Genomic DNA, 15,601 nt, shown 5'->3' on the forward strand with positions numbered 1-15,601 from the left:
AGAAAGAAGGATTGTATTTGTAATCTTGCCAACAGGTACCATGTATTTTTGTAATTAGCTTGGCTCTGACATCAACACAGAGGAATGCCTGGTTCTTCCATGCTCATCCAGTTCTTGCTTTCCATGTTTTTCCTTCTGGTTCCTTTTCATTTTATTCCCTGTCGCCTTCCTTATTCCCGTCTTTTCCTCTGCTTTTTTGTTTAAATTAATTCCATATTAATTTCCTGTTACTCCTCATGCGAAGTTTCTCTGCTCAGGCTGGGGTGTCTCTGCGCGTACCTCGTCTTTGCGCCTGTCATTATGGAGTCTGTGTAACTGCACAGGTGAGGTTTGCAGCTGTAATGGTGTTTTTCCCTGCCGTAGATGCTTCGGGAGCACAAGTCTGTTATTATTCAGAAGCACGTCAGGGGCTGGCTGGCTCGCCTGCGCTATGGCAGGACCTTGAAGGCCATCGTTTACCTGCAATGCTGCTACCGGCGCATGATGGCCAAGAGGGAGCTAAAGAAACTGAAGATAGAGGCCCGGTCTGTAGAACGCTACAAGAAGCTTCACATTGGCTTGGAGAACAAGATCATGCAGCTGCAGCGAAAAATTGATGAGCAGGTAAAAGCTCCCCGGCCTCAGAGGAAAGATTTAGGAATCTTGTGTTACCTTTCTCAGCAGCACTGTGGGCATTCACAGAAAAATGCACTGAATTTTCATTGTAAGGATCGGTTCTCTTTTCTGCTGAAGAACATTAATAGAAGAGAAAGGGAGGCCACAGCAGAACTGAAACAGTAAAGCATCCATTTGTGTCTCTCAGCAGCATGGAGAGAAAACATCTGCTCCCTTAATGTCAGTGTTTCGCTGCAGCACGTCAATTGCTCTGTTTAAGGGGAAGGTGAGGTGGTGGTGCTTGTTATGTGTGGGCTCCCTGTCTGATTTGAGTTTGGGATGCTAATGCGTAGGCTTAGAGACTGTCCTGTCATCTTGTTAGGCAATTCTGCAAAAACAGACCAAAACCTTTTTGAAACGGGGAAGCTGCTTTTTGCTCCCATGGCTGGGTATATTCTGTAGGGAACTAGAAGGCTCCCTTAAAGCAGAACTTCTCCAGCAGCTGCTATGTTTGTGTTGTGTTTTGCAAAGAACAAAGAATACAAATCTCTGCTGGAGAAGATGAGCAGCCTGGAGATCACGTACAGTACGGAGACGGAGAAGCTGCGGAGCGACGTGGAGAGGCTTCGCATGAGCGAGGAGGAGGCGAAAAACGCCACCAACCGCGTCCTCAGCCTTCAGGAGGAGATCGCCAAGCTCCGCAAGGAGCTGCACCAGACTCAGGCTGAGAAGAAGACCATCGAGGAGTGGGCAGACAAATACAAACACGAAACCGAGCAGGCAAGTGCGCAGTGTCAGATGCATCAGGAGGTTCACAGGGGCCTGGTGCCCACTCCAGTTCTGCCCAGGCTTAACTGCTTCAGTTGTCTGGCTGATATTTTTACAGTGTATTTAGGCCATGTTGCACCTGTACAATCCTAAATAGACTTGACACCCAAATAACTCCACCTGTGGTAGAAAAATATACTAAATCTGTATATTGTATGTAAATATATGTATTCAATCTGTTTAGATTTTGATATTGAAAGTATTTGCAAATCCAAATACTTAAGCTTCCTCAATTAGTCAGAGGTAGGGCTTTCATAAAATGAAATAATTGTACCTACATAGATATCAGAAATCTGTCCAATACACAGGAACCTGCTTATATCCTACTTAATTTAAACAATTAGCCTACTGAACACATGTATGTGTGCACAGTCTGGTCCAACAGGTTTTGACTAACCCCTTATCTTTGCTTTAACCATGAACATATGAAACTGGTTCTTTCCTGTCAAGATTTCTTGCTGATAACAGTGCAGGTTTTGAATATTGGAAGAGCCTTTCCAGCATTAGGTGATGCTGCTGTGACACATTTCAAGATCATAAGCAAAAATATGAATTGATTAAGCAAAGGGAAGGCATAGTAACCATAATCAGAGACAACCGAGGAAGTGGCAAAGCTGGGCACAGTTGAAGTGGCACAACTTTTGGGCAGAGGCAAAATGTTAGATTATGGTGTTACCCAGCACAATGGAATATACAACAGAAGTACCAAATGTCTTTTGATTTTAGGAATATTTCTATTTTAAGGAATAAATTACGTCTTTGGGATGTTACTGAAAAATATTATGGCACGGTGGTGTGGTTCATGGTAGTTTTAGCATCTAATGAGCAATAGAGTGCAGAACGTTCCAGGGAATCTGCAGTGGGACATATTTAAGACGTAATTGGGAAATGAAAATGTCATAACAATTCACTGAATTCATTCTCTGAGGAAAAGTTTAAGTATTTGAACTCTTACAAGAAGGATGTAGTTGCTGTTAGAGCTACTGCTGAAAGATGAACTGCGTTCTGAGCCAAATGTTTCCTAATCTGTGTAGCTGGTATCGGAGCTGAAAGAGCAGAACACGTTACTGAAAACAGAGAAGGAGGAGCTGAACCGCCGCATCCATGACCAGGCGAGGGAAATAACAGGTTGGCTCTGTTCTCTTCACTCGGGGTTTCAACTTCATGTTACCTTGTAAAGCAACATTCTACTGCATAGACTGGGCTAATTTGCCTTAGTTTGCATTCCTTTTTAGTTTAATGGTTTTGTGTGTTTGTTTTAAGAACTCACATGCATTAGAATTATTTACTATTTGAGTTTCCATGAAGTCCCAAGGGTCTGGGGGTCTTTTTGTTGACAGTGACTGCTACCAAATGTTTTACTTTTAAAAAGAGAGGAGAATGTAACTCTAGATGTGAAGGCTGTGATGGAAGCAGCTGCGATGGGGAGGGTCTGTGTGCTTGAGGCATAAAGCATCTCACATTCTGCTTTTCACATAATGCAGCACTGCGCTAGTGCCCCTTCCTCCTCCCTGCTGGAACTGCTAATGCAAGAGTAACTAATTTGATGGAGTGAACCCTTCTGTGGTCACCACAGTAGTGCTTTGGTCCTTCATGTGTTTGGCTTAATGTTTGCCCAGAAGCACTAATACCACACACCAGCTTCAGACAGACTGTTTCACCGCCTCCAGCATGGCTGCACCGCCTGGTGGGTAGAGCTGGGGTTCTCATTTGGGACTCCTGTGCTTCATGGCAGAGACGATGGAGAAGAAGCTGGTGGAGGAGACAAAGCAGCTGGAGCTAGATCTGAATGATGAGCGGTTACGGTACCAGAACCTCCTGAACGAGTTCAGCCGTCTCGAGGAGCGGTATGATGACCTCAAGGATGAAATGAACTTAATGGTGGTAAGTGGCTAAACATCTGGAAATCAAACGCTGTTCACAAACGTGTTGAGGCAGAATCTCCTGGTCTAAGTTAGAAACTGATTCTGCTGTCAGCTGTGTGGTGGTGACCTGTACCTGAAAAGAGAATTTGTCTGTTAAAATATTGATTCATTAGATCAGCTCAGGCAAAACAAATACATTTAAAATTTGTGGTTAATTTTTTTAAAGATGGCACGTATGTGAAGAAGGCTAAACTTATGCTGTGGCTTTGCTAGTGACATGTGGTGTCCGCCCCTGTTTTGCCCTGAAGTTATTTGTGTGTGCCAGTGTTGTTTGTACCTTATCCATGCAATGTTAAATTTGAAGTAGTTCTATTAATATATTATGTGGCAGGAAGAAAAAATGTTCCTCAGTACAATGTCTGGCAAGTTAGAGAATTGCTGCTGGTGCTTCCTGTACACCGAGCGTTTTCTTGCCCACAAAATGCTGTGGTGTTCCTTGATTCTGGTTCCTGCAGCAGCACTGGGTGGTGCAGGGTCTGACCTGTCTCCATAGATTTGATGGGAGCTACATCTCCTCAGCTTCAGGTGACAGGAGAGACCAGAATAAAAAAAGTCTCGTCTTATAAATTATGATAGCCGTGAAATAACACCAAACGTTACCAGCTCTCAAAAGCTAAATTACACGTTGTGACGAGACAGTCACAGGGAGAACCGTACAGTGGTATTGATCTGTTTCATTTGCACTCCAGAGCATCCCCAAGCCTGGACACAAAAGAACGGATTCAACTCACAGTAGCAATGAATCTGAATATACTTTTAGCTCTGAGATCACAGAAGCAGAAGACTTACCAGTGAGGACGGAGGTAATGTTAAAAACCCCCACAACTTTTCCTTGATCAATGGTTGCATTCATTCCTATCTTTTTTTCATATGTGCTTGTGAACACCACGATCTTATATTGAGATATCTAATGCTTCAGTCCAGCTTTTTCCACTCCTGTTTTGAAAACAACTCATTCTCTGCTTAGTTGTGGTCCTGTGTAAAAAGGAAAGGGTGCTTTGAATTCTTCTGTGGAGCAGTAAACATAGACTAGATACTTGGCTGCCCAGTTCCTTAGCATCTGTACAACATTACTTGCCAGAGTTTGTAAGCACATTCGCCTTTTCAGCACCAAGTGGGAGCAGAGAAAACCAGTGAGACTTGCTGAGAAGCCTGTGTACGGTACAGTCGAGGATCAACGGTGGGGAAGCAGTTAGCCACATCCTTAGTAACTGCTTGGAGTGAGTTCCCTGGTAGACGTGAAAACCTCATGTTGGGTCATTTTTCCTCTATTTCATAGAGACAAATAAAACTCTGAGAACGCACCATCCCTTTGCATGTGCAGCCATACAAATCCCAGGATGTTTCACATTTTTCAGACAGATGACTCTCTTGATTCAGCTAACGAATAATACTCCTGGATCATTTGTGGTGCAGCTTCAAGCCTTTCTTTCTCGCTCTGGTTGTCCTTTATCTGGGTTGCTTATCTGCAGTTGCTTTCTGCAGGCTGTCATTACTGGTTCAAAAGCCTCCACAGAAAATGGTTTTCTACTATGGATGCAAATATCCTGACACATTGATGCTGCCACATATTCTGTGTGGACTCTTTCATCATTTGCCTTCCCGCTTTCATTTTTCACCTTGCACAATTGTCTCAGAAAGATGCTCCTACATTCATGAATAATCAGGAAAAGGACAGCGCAACTACATGTAATTACATTTCACGTATGAGCCAAATGTCATCTTTTCCTTTGGCTAAATAGACTTACTGAATTTGCTGTTCTAGACCCAGTTTTGGTTCTTGGAATATAAATGAAAACAACTCACACAGGACTGTGAATAAATACAGCACTGAGAAGATTAAATCTGTGTTTGTTTAACCCCTGAAGATTTCAAATTCCAGTTTGACTCTAGACTAGTAATATAGATTAATGATGCTAAACTACATTAAAAATAGTGTCCATCTCAATTTGAACCAGAAAACTCAAAGGTCTTCCTGAGCTGTTGGTGTGGTTTGTGACTCTTCTCAACAGCAGCTGGAGATGAAGTGGAGATGGCTGTGCCTGCTTGTCTGCTACACTCACTCCTTTTCAGATTACAAATGCTTGTCCTTACCCAGAAAATAGTGAGAAAGCTGGTGAATTAGGCCCAGAACAGGCTGCATTATTAGCATAGCAAAGGGAAAAAGGCATAAAATATATATCTTCTGATACCTATTTATGTCACATCCCACTAAATTAACCTATAAATCAGCAGAGAGATTTCCTAGTAGCTGAAGAAGTTACTGTAGAAATAATTTAAAATGAAAAAAAGGCTGTATTACAGTTGTTTCCAGAGAGTCTAACCACAGGCTTTTTCTCTCCTTTCCCCCTCCAAACAAGTAAGAATAAAAGGTATGCCTAATTACAGACCTCCTGCCTGCTAGGTAGTCTCTAGCGCTTTCTTTCACTAGCCTTTAGGCTTAGAAATGCTTTGTACTAGTAGATCCTTTTTAAAATAGCATTTGACAGCTGATGAAATGTTTTAGCTGCCCATAGTCAGCTCTCAGAATCAAGTGACGTTTCCATGTTCCTCTCTGCCCAGTCTGCCTCCCGTCTGTACTCACCATCCTGCTTCCTGGCCATGTGCAAGGGGAATGTTTCTTGACCTCCTTCTGTTCTTTCTGAAGCAGGAACCAAGTGAGAAAAAGGCCCCGTTGGACATGTCTCTGTTCCTCAAGCTGCAGAAACGGGTTACGGAGCTGGAGCAAGAGAAGCAATCCCTGCAGGATGAGCTGGACAGGAAGGAGGAACAAGCTCTCCGTGCTAAGGCCAAGGTGGGCTCCTTCTCAATGCTGACACCAGAGTGTCCCTTCTTGTGAAACCGGAGCTGTGTGAATGCTGACTGCCTTTCACTAAATCAGTATCTTCCTCTAGTACTTGCTTTATTTAACAAGTTTTACGCCTGGGGCTGGTTATTTAGTTTTCCGAGGTCCTCTGGTGGAACTTAACAAGAACAAAAAGCGCTTAGGACTTGGCTTAAAATCGAAACAAAACCAAGGCTGTACTTATTAACTAAAAGCAATATAGAAATTCTACTGAAATGATTGGAAAGAATGAGTAATTGTTCATTTAGGCAGAATAAGAAGAGTTTCAACCAGAACGCAAAACCAAAGCACGGGGATTAGACATGTTCAGCAGATGTTGTGTGAAGTTCTTCTCTGATTTGGTCTTCTCAAGTATTTATAAAAATCTGAAAACGGTTTTGGCAATTGTTTCTTATTATTCTTGCACCAGTGAATTTCTTGATCATCCTGGCATTCATCCTGCCCTGTTTTGTTACCAGTGGCAGTAGCGTGATTCGTATGTTATTTTATTTATATTAACCAATTATGAGTCATAAATTCATAAGGAAATTAAAGGGGACAATGCCAGTATTCAAACTAAACCACTCAGCAGTACCAGGATATTTTCCAGTTTGGTAGGAAAATAATTCCAGCTCCTTTTCCTGCCTCAACTAAATTAAAGAACAGAAAGGATTGGGTTTGTATTTTTCACACTCGTCTGTGTTCTTTCATAGGAGGAGGAAAGGCCTCCCATGAGAGGTGCGGAGTTGGAGTACGAGTCGCTCAAGGTAATTCCACAAAGGATGTTTCGGTTATTTTCCAGTGAGAATGTTGTCACCAATTGCATGTGGTGGCATAGCAAATGACACCAGCCCTCCTGTTCCAGAGTCTTTGCTGGAGAAACTAGAACAAAAATTCCCCCGCAAGCTTTTTATTGTAGGATTGTCCTTCTTGGCGTTGAATGTGTGGCTGTGGCTGCAGAATAAAAGGAGCCCTGAACCAGGGGGAGTTCCATGCCTTGGACCACTAAAACTACCAATAGTTCCTAATATCACTGAATGATGCAGAATCTTCTTAGCCTGCTGACCAGTATTTCTTGTGAAGTTAATTTATCTTGTGAAGAAGAGAATAAGAGGAAAAAAAGATTGGTAGTTTTTTCCCATGAAATCAGTATGATTCATGTGTATTTGTTCTGATTTTGCTCTTCAGACAAGTTAGCCCTGTCGGTGAAATCGTCCCAGGCGCGATTCTTCGCAGCCAGGAGGCCAGGGATATGGAGACACTGATTTGTTGTAGTTACTCATTGTTTTTACTCTTTCTATCCCTAGTTTTGCACCTGTGGTTTATAGGCACGTTGGAAGCTGCCGGGTGACAGAATTGTCCCTATTTCTTGCAGCGTCAAGAACTGGAGTCTGAGAATAAAAAGCTGAAGAATGAGCTGAACGAGCTGCAGAAGGCCCTGACGGAGACGCGCGCTCCGGAGGTGACGGCTCCCGGGGCCCCCGCCTACCGCGTCCTCCTGGACCAGCTCACTTCGGTGAGCGAGGAGCTCGAAGTGCGCAAGGAGGAGGTGCTGATCCTCCGGTCCCAGCTCGTCAGCCAGAAGGAGGCCATTCAGCCCAAGGTAAACGACAGTCGGCAGACGCACGGCGTAGTAAAGGTTCCCCGCATCACTGCCCTGCTTTGTTTAATTGAACAGTGTGCGCCAAAAGGCACAAAAAAGTGCTCTAGGTTTGGAAGCCTTTCTAAGTGTAATCCCTTGATCCATTGTTAGTGCACATATTGCAGCCATCCGGACTGGGAGAGTCTATTAACGAACCAATTTGGGGTTTGTCTACCAGCGGTTGTATAAAGATACCGTACTGGTCACAGCAGGCGGGCAGGATGATCCCAGTGCAGAAATAAATCTCCTTTGGAGCAGTATCGTTTCTGCAGTGAGTATGTAGTTTGACTGGAAAATGTATTTAGGATTTGTTTTTAATTAATGGTTCAGTAGGAGGTACAAGGAACAATTTCTTCTAAATCTATAGATGATTGCAAATAAATAACATTTCATAAAGATGACCTACAAAGATAAACTCCATGTTATTGCTTGGTAGGTGCTATGTGGTTTTGTTGAGGAGAGTAGATTACAACCACTGAAATGCATATCTTCTAAAAAGCTCTAATTCTGGTGAGACACTTAGAGAAGTAATAGCTTTGAAAATGAGGGTCATTCAACCCGAAAAGGTATCACATAAATGCAGGAACTAGTCATTTCCATTGAACGGAGCTCTCAGGTGTTTCATAGCTGCAGCAAGGAAGGAAGAGATGTGTTGGCTTTCCTTTGCTGCTGCTAAGGTACGGTTATATTTATCCTAAATAAATTTTGTGATGCATGAAGGTGTGCATATCTTGTTTAAAATGATTAATTTTAATGCAAACAAAACTCATTGTTCTGTAATATTTACGACATTGTAAATAAGTACTTGAACAGTAAATCTTTTAATAACTTATTTTCAGCAGTGGTGGGGTGCGAGTGTTGCTTTTCCAGCAGTGCTGAGTGTCGGGGCCATGCGAGGGTGGCCTGTGGGGTGGCGAGCAGCCGGTTTGCAGATAGCTTGCGCTGCTCGCTGGGCAGCTGGAGCGCAGACGGGTTTCTGTAATGATCTGTTTTTCTTCTTTCTTGCCTGCCAATTCGATGGCCAGGAGGATAAGGTACACATTTTCTTCTATGGTTATAAACCAGAACTCTTAAATGCTGAAAAAACCTTTAACAATACTTGAGCTGTCATTTCCCTGCCTCTCATAAGTAACCTACGTGTATTTAAAGTTGTTCTTGCACTTTACTTTGCTGTTATTGAAGAGCCTTCCTCATTATCATGTGTCCCCCGTCCCTCATCTTCCCGGTGAGCACAAGGGAAGAAGTTATTTCAAAACAAGCAGAATTAACAATTCTGAACTGTTGGTTTGTGGTAACCGGAACCTGAAAGGGAAGATGAAGGGATTGGTCTGGTCGGCTCGGTCGGTGTGTCTGGCTGAGTGCATTGGGAGTGAAAGAGCAGCACTGCGATTCAGGAACCAGGTCTCTATTAACTTGCAAAATCCATAATTTCCACATTTCACACACACACAAAAAGGATGTGGTATGAAAAACTGCCTTACTTTATCGTGTTTGTTACTACTGGCACGCAACAAACGATCAGACGCATGTTGTGATCTGTTGACGTTAGACAGGAGCTGCTGAATGTTTGATTAGAAAATAGAGTTGAGCGTTTAGTGTTCAGGAGTATGAGAAGCTGAAGTGACTCTAAATAAAGGCTGTTCAGTGTTAGAGCTCCAGCAGGTAGGGTATTCTTGAAGGTGGAACACTAATTATCATTTCTTTCCATCAGCAATGAAGTAATAAATCTGTTCAGACTGCTGAACCTTGATGGATTGCCAGGGGAGATAAGTAGCAGAGAAATCACAAAGATCTCATAAGGATGTTGCAAATAATTCTGTGAGGATCTCATATTGGTTTTCGTATTAGATAATACAAGCCATACCAGGCATAGAGACCTAGACTCCAAAACTTATATCCACTAAGTTATTGTAAACACGGTGCAAAATGTTACTCAGGAGAATAGCATCTGGTGGTTTGTCAAAAAGGTGGAATTCCACTCTTGTGTTCACTGGAGTCCTGTGGCTCCGCTGTCAGTGTTTCACTGCAGGGACTCAGACCAGACGGGCCAAGGTGACTGGAAACTTCTCTGAGTGTTTTCAGTTGTACTGAAGAAAAAGCAAAAGGGCCAATGCAAACATTCAAAACTGGAACAGTATTTGATGATGATGGTACCTAACTTCAAATATCTCAAGCCCTTGTAAATTATTTCCTGCTTGGCCAGAATACCTAAATATACAGAGTGAGGAATGGATCTGCTTTATGAGACTGGAAAGACTACATGTAATGCTGTGGTTAAGAAATATTGATAGGATTAAGCTTGCAAAATTATGCTCCTTCAGTTTTAGCATTAGCTGTTCCTGGTGATTTGAAATAAAACGCTAATTCATTGTTTTGTGAAATTTATTTTGTTGCTTTTACATAATGAACAAATGAAAAGAGGTAAACACGTGTAGCTGCTTGTTAGACAGACTGATACTGGAGCGTGCTGCATGCTTTCGTTTTAAAAGAAACACCAAATGGACATAGAAATTATGGACCAACCTCCTGCTCGGGTACCCACACTGATTATAATGTAGGGACTCAAGGATTAGTGTTCCACGTGGGTAAAGTGACAAAAACGTAGATTCCAAAAACAATTACATTGTTAAATTTACCCTGGAAATCATCATTCTTGTTGCAGAATACCATGACAGACTCTACAATCCTCTTGGAAGATGTACAGAAGATGAAGGACAAGGGAGAAATAGCACAGGCGTATATTGGACTGAAGGAAACAAACAGGTACGAGTTCTCTTTATTGAATCTACGGTCGGTTGGGGCTGCTGTGACGTGCTGCGCGTGTCGTACTCAGTCATTGCATTCATGTAAGTCTAGATACTTAGAGAACACTTGTAGTTTGAGTTATAACTTGATTTGATTAGTAAAATTGCTGTATGCGATATTTGAAAGGATCACGAAACAGTGAGGAAATACAAAATGAAGCTTCCTGGATTTACATCTTCTTAGCCTTTAATTGCTGCGTTGCTCAAACTGGGTGCCATTCCCCGTGCTGCTCTTACGTTTTGTCCAGTGGTTGTCACAATAGTCTGTCACAACACACTTATTGTAACAGCATTAAATGCTATAACCAGTTGGGCTAACACAGAGCGCTGAATTTCGTCATTAAGAAGATAAACGTATAAACAAGAGAAGTAACTTGCGAAGTTGTTTTAGAGCGTTGTTTGTTTCTCTTTTATAGTAACTGTGATTTAGTGTGTAATGTCCTTACATGTCATCTCATCACCATCACGTATCTCTCTTGTATTTTTTTAACAATTTCCCTTGCAAGGCAATGTCCCCAGGACTATCATATGCTGAATGAGGACGGAGAACTTTGGCTGGTTTATGAAGGGTTAAAACAAGCCAACAGGTTACCAGACTTCTCAGAATTATCTTTTCTTCGTTTACATCTTCTTTCCTAGCTAACCGTGCCCTTGCTCTGGGTTTGCTTCAGCTACCGTATTCCTATTGCTTTCACAGAACAAAAATGGTCACAAATTTTACGAATTAAAGTTTCCTCAGGCTTAGTTCCCAAACCTTTCTATTCGTCCAGTTTTATCATTTTAAAAGTTAAGATGGTGGCAACAACTAATACATAATTCATAAAAACACTTGCACAAAAATAGACCGTAAAATACCAGAAGCTCCACAACTGGCAAAGTTTGTAGCTGTGTCCATTTTGTCTGCCTTGGTGTCGGGTGTCAAAATTCATGTTCCTTACAGTGTTTCAGCCTGAAGAAGTGGAATCATTTTAGTAATAAAACTATTGTTTGAATAGCTTCAGCGTACTCTTCAAACAGTTCTGGGTCTTGCTGTCCTTGTTGCGACTCAGGTTCAGTAAATTGAACATTCTTCTCCCGTGTCTTCCGTGCCAGATTCAAATGTAAGATGCAAAATACCCAACAAGCAGGAGTAATCTTTAGTTCATGTCACGGGCCAGAGTGGCCTGGGCAGGACACGCTGATCTGGGTCCGTGTCCTACGTGTGCCCCAGGCTTCCAAACGCTTCCTAGTCCTGCACTGGCAATTGATTCCATAGACCAGCAGTGCTGTTGTTCTTCAATGTACACGTTCCATAGTGGTACCTTATGGAAGGAGTTATTTTGCAATGAATGCTACTAACTAAAGTCTCTCCTTTTCTTGTACTAACCAATTCTACACCTAACGTTGTTTTGTGAGCCCGGGGAGATCTAACTTAGAGCAAGTGTTTTGCAGCGCAGGGTGTGAGAGTGTTTGCCCTGTGCCTCTTGTTTCTTGTCCTTGCGCTGTAGAAACAAGAAGCTTTGTATTAAATGGAGGAGCAATGCAGGTAAATGACTATTTGCCCTTTGCATGCTTGAGCAGTCTAGTTACTAATAAATGTGTCTGCCTTCTGCATATTTAAACCCTGAAAGGTTGTCTAATTGCACACTAGCAGTCACTAGTAATGGCCTTTCCTGTGTGTGTGGATGGGCGAGCTGGTGAGTCAGAGCCTTGGGCAGCGCGTCTCAAGCAGGAGCAGATCCCGCAGCACTTAGCCCCATTTCACATGGAGGAGCTCGAGCCGTGCCGTGCCCAAGGGAAGAGCGAGTCAGCGGTGAGGGTAAAACAGAGCTCCCGCATCCCGGGCCTGAGCTTGGTTCTGTTGTTAACCTCCACCGCACTAATGACAGCCTTCTGCAAAGTGGTGGGGTTAATGTAAAAACAAAGATTATTTATGTGCATCTGCAATCGAATGGTTTCTGACTGAACAGAGTTAACTCTAAAAAGATACTCCTTTTTTAATATTGCACAGCCCTAGTTTAAGTGAACACGCTGTTGTCTTCATCTTTGGTTTGACTTGATTAGAGCTAAAACCTCTTTAAAGCCCCTTTGAAAAGCAGCGACACTCTGGGGAGAGTTAGCAGTACATTTCTCGCCACATGTTCTCGGTGGCATCATATATATGTGTTCAATCACAAAGGAAATGCAGAGCAGTGTCACAATTAGTTTCTCTCTAGTTTTTGATCACGTAAGCTTAATTTAATTAGAAGGCATACTGAAGGGTTTAAAGAGTTCTCTGCCTGTTTCATTTTCCTTTGCAAGCCATGGCTAATTGTTCCTGAGCAGCAGCTAAAGCTTTACGCTCCCTCTGAGAACTGAGGATGGGACTTTGCAAGTGTATTCACGCAACTGTTGCTCAACCTCTTTAGGCTGCTGGAGTCGCAGCTTCAGTCCCAGAAGAAGAGCCACGAGAATGAGCTGGAGCTGCTGCGAGGTGAGATCCAGGGCCTGAAGGAGGAGAACAACCGGCAGCAGCAGCTCCTGGCGCAGAACCTGCAGCTGCCTCCCGAGGCGCGCATCGAGGCCAGCCTGCAGCACGAGATCACGCGCCTCACCAACGAGAACCTGGTAAGGGAGCCACGGGGAGCCGGGAGACTTGCTGGACCTGCAGGTTCTTATCAGTTTGCAGATGGCAGCCTCCTGCAAAAATTTGCGTGAGTGCACTTGCTTTTTGTAGGTAACCTAGTGGGAGAGATTTGTGATTGCTCGGGAAGCATTACAGTTTCAGGAAGGTTGTCTGAAGCTTGTGGCGTGGAGAAAGCTCGTGGATCCCAGCTTCCAAGTGATGAGTTGAATCATTGTTAAATAGAATGATTAATATCCAGGGAACTCATAAAAATATTAGTGCCAAGTACTGGTGTTTCTTCTGAAATATATTCGTTTATTGATTTTGTTGAAAAACTCTCATGTAGTTCTTCTGTTATTTGATGGCACTTTTCCCCTGTGTTTTGAGCTCTGGTTATCCAGTGTGTTCTGAAGAAAGAAAGAGTTCCAGAAAAAGAAACCTGGTTAGAAGTCACTTAGTTAATAACTGGTGTTCCTTGTTTACTGCACATTTGGTATGAGGGAAGGATCAGGTGAAGCTCCTTACCTTTCCCTGCAAAGGAGCATGTTCATCGTGCGCAGGCTCGTTCCATTCTGTCCTGTGTTGAAATATCATTGACTTATTGCTGTTTGTTGGTATGGGAGCCATGCTGCTTCAGGAAGAGAAGCCTTTGAGTGTCATTGCTTCCTCTAAAAGAGCCAAGGTTTGGTCTTTCTTGCCTATGTGTGATACAAGAGTTACCGTGTCGGGCTCTTGTCTGAGTACCGAAGATTTTGAGGAAGGCATCAGTTAATTCAGTGACTAGATCTTGAGGACTGATCCAAGGTATGTCAAGGCTGCCTCAGCAGCAGGTGTCTCCCACTGCCCAAGGTGAATGGCAGAATGTCCATCTGTGGCAGCTCCCTCCTGCTGCTTACTCATCTGGTAGGATTTTTAGCCTTTTTTCCCCCAAGAGACCAACTCATCACATTCTGTGTTCCCAAGACAACACACAGTCATGTAATTATATCCCAGAGGAGCTCTCTTTATTTTCAAATACAGCGAATGTAATTTTACTTGTTAAATATAGACTCATTCGTTAGGATTTCAGTTCTGATGTTTGAGCATTACGAGTCCACTTCAAGTCAGCAATACGCTGCTTTTCCACTCCCAGCCCTAGAGTAGAAATAATCTAGGGGCTTTCCAAACCTGGTATTAGAATTGCAGCATTCACTGCAATCCCATCTTGATTAGCATAAGAAAATGGCCTGTCCGGGTTCTCACAGAGGTTGTGTTCCCGGCTTTCACATGCTGGTACTGCCCTTTCTGAAAGAGCTGACTGTTTGCAGCTCATCTACATCAGCTCCTCTCAGGGAGAGGCTGCGCTGAGCACCACACCTGAGGACCAGACGGCCTCAAAATGAGAGGTTCTTGAGCTTGTTTTAATCTGATGTCATTTATATAGTGCTTACTGAAATATCAGCATCTCAAAGGCAGGGGAAAAACGATCCTGTACCTGTTTTTACAGTTTTATGAGGAGTTGTATGCAGATGATCCCAAGAAGTATCAGTCATACCGGATTGCACTTTACAAACGGACGCTTGTATGTAGATGATGTGACTCCTGTTTCGCTGTTGTCTCGCTCGCTGTTTCTGGAGCACTAATTGAAAAGCAGGCGGCCTCTCTTTCTCCCTTTCAAAGGAAATCCCTGCAGAGCTTCCCCGTGCCAATTACTGCCCTCACTGCTTTTTCGTCAGTCTCAGTGTCCTCTGTGTGATCTGTGGCTCTTTCTGATGCACAGTTCTGTTACTAATACAAGTCTTGCACTGTGACTGAAGCAGGTTCTGTTTGAATACTACTTAATACCGCCCTGAAAAAGAGGTACATGATGCAAAATATGCCCAATTTTCAGAACAACTCTTTGCTTTGAGACTTTGATACATTTAAATTCAGCTCAGCAAAGCAGAGGTGTGATGATGCAGGTGACTCCTGAAGGTGAGTGATGCCCAGTAGCCTGAATTTCTTCATAGATCTCTTCACAGTGCCGACATCTGGTATGAATAAATCTTTCAGAATCAAAATACAGAACCTTTTAAGATTTTTCAAAAACACGCAGTCTGAAGGATAACAGTGGAAATAATACTATATTTCCATAATAATTAAAGCTATCAAATTGAGATAGCACCATATATAATCTTGAAAGAATATAATTTATGAGATTCCAAACCTTAATGAGATGTGAAATGTGTTCCGTTCGTTTAGAGGAACCATAGAAAGAACTTTTCTCCTCCTCACATATTTATTGTTCAGAAATCGTGTCCCTTTACTGATATTTTCAGAACAGTTTGTTGCACTCACATGTGGTGGGGTTTTTTTATTAATTTCAGTGGAAATTATGGTATCTGATGATGAGTATATTCTGTTGTTAATGGGGTTTCTCTT

General features: G+C 42.8%; 1 protein-coding gene across 8 annotated transcripts in view; it reads left to right on the forward strand.

The window, feature by feature from the left end:
• The window catches only part of MYO5A (myosin VA), an 84,799-nt gene that overhangs the window by 58,811 nt on the left and 10,387 nt on the right, over positions 1–15,601 (forward strand). Inside the window, exons 21-32 of one of the 8 annotated variants that reach the window (XM_082060956.1) lie at positions 364–603; positions 1,126–1,374; positions 2,457–2,550; positions 3,158–3,306; positions 4,037–4,150; positions 5,995–6,141; positions 6,885–6,938; positions 7,547–7,774; positions 10,476–10,576; positions 11,124–11,204; positions 13,005–13,203; positions 14,688–14,762. In XM_082060956.1, coding sequence (XP_081917082.1) covers positions 364–603; positions 1,126–1,374; positions 2,457–2,550; positions 3,158–3,306; positions 4,037–4,150; positions 5,995–6,141; positions 6,885–6,938; positions 7,547–7,774; positions 10,476–10,576; positions 11,124–11,204; positions 13,005–13,203; positions 14,688–14,762 — 1,731 coding nt within the window. The remainder of the gene's footprint in view (positions 1–363; positions 604–1,125; positions 1,375–2,456; positions 2,551–3,157; positions 3,307–4,036; positions 4,151–5,994; positions 6,142–6,884; positions 6,939–7,546; positions 7,775–10,475; positions 10,577–11,123; positions 11,205–13,004; positions 13,204–14,687; positions 14,763–15,601) is intronic. The other 7 variants (XM_082060957.1, XM_082060958.1, XM_082060960.1 and 4 more) reach the window with 7 other exon arrangements.

Source organism: Streptopelia decaocto (genome assembly GCF_964273445.1).
Source record: "Streptopelia decaocto genome assembly, chromosome: 9".
Lineage (NCBI taxonomy): Eukaryota > Metazoa > Chordata > Aves > Columbiformes > Columbidae > Streptopelia > Streptopelia decaocto.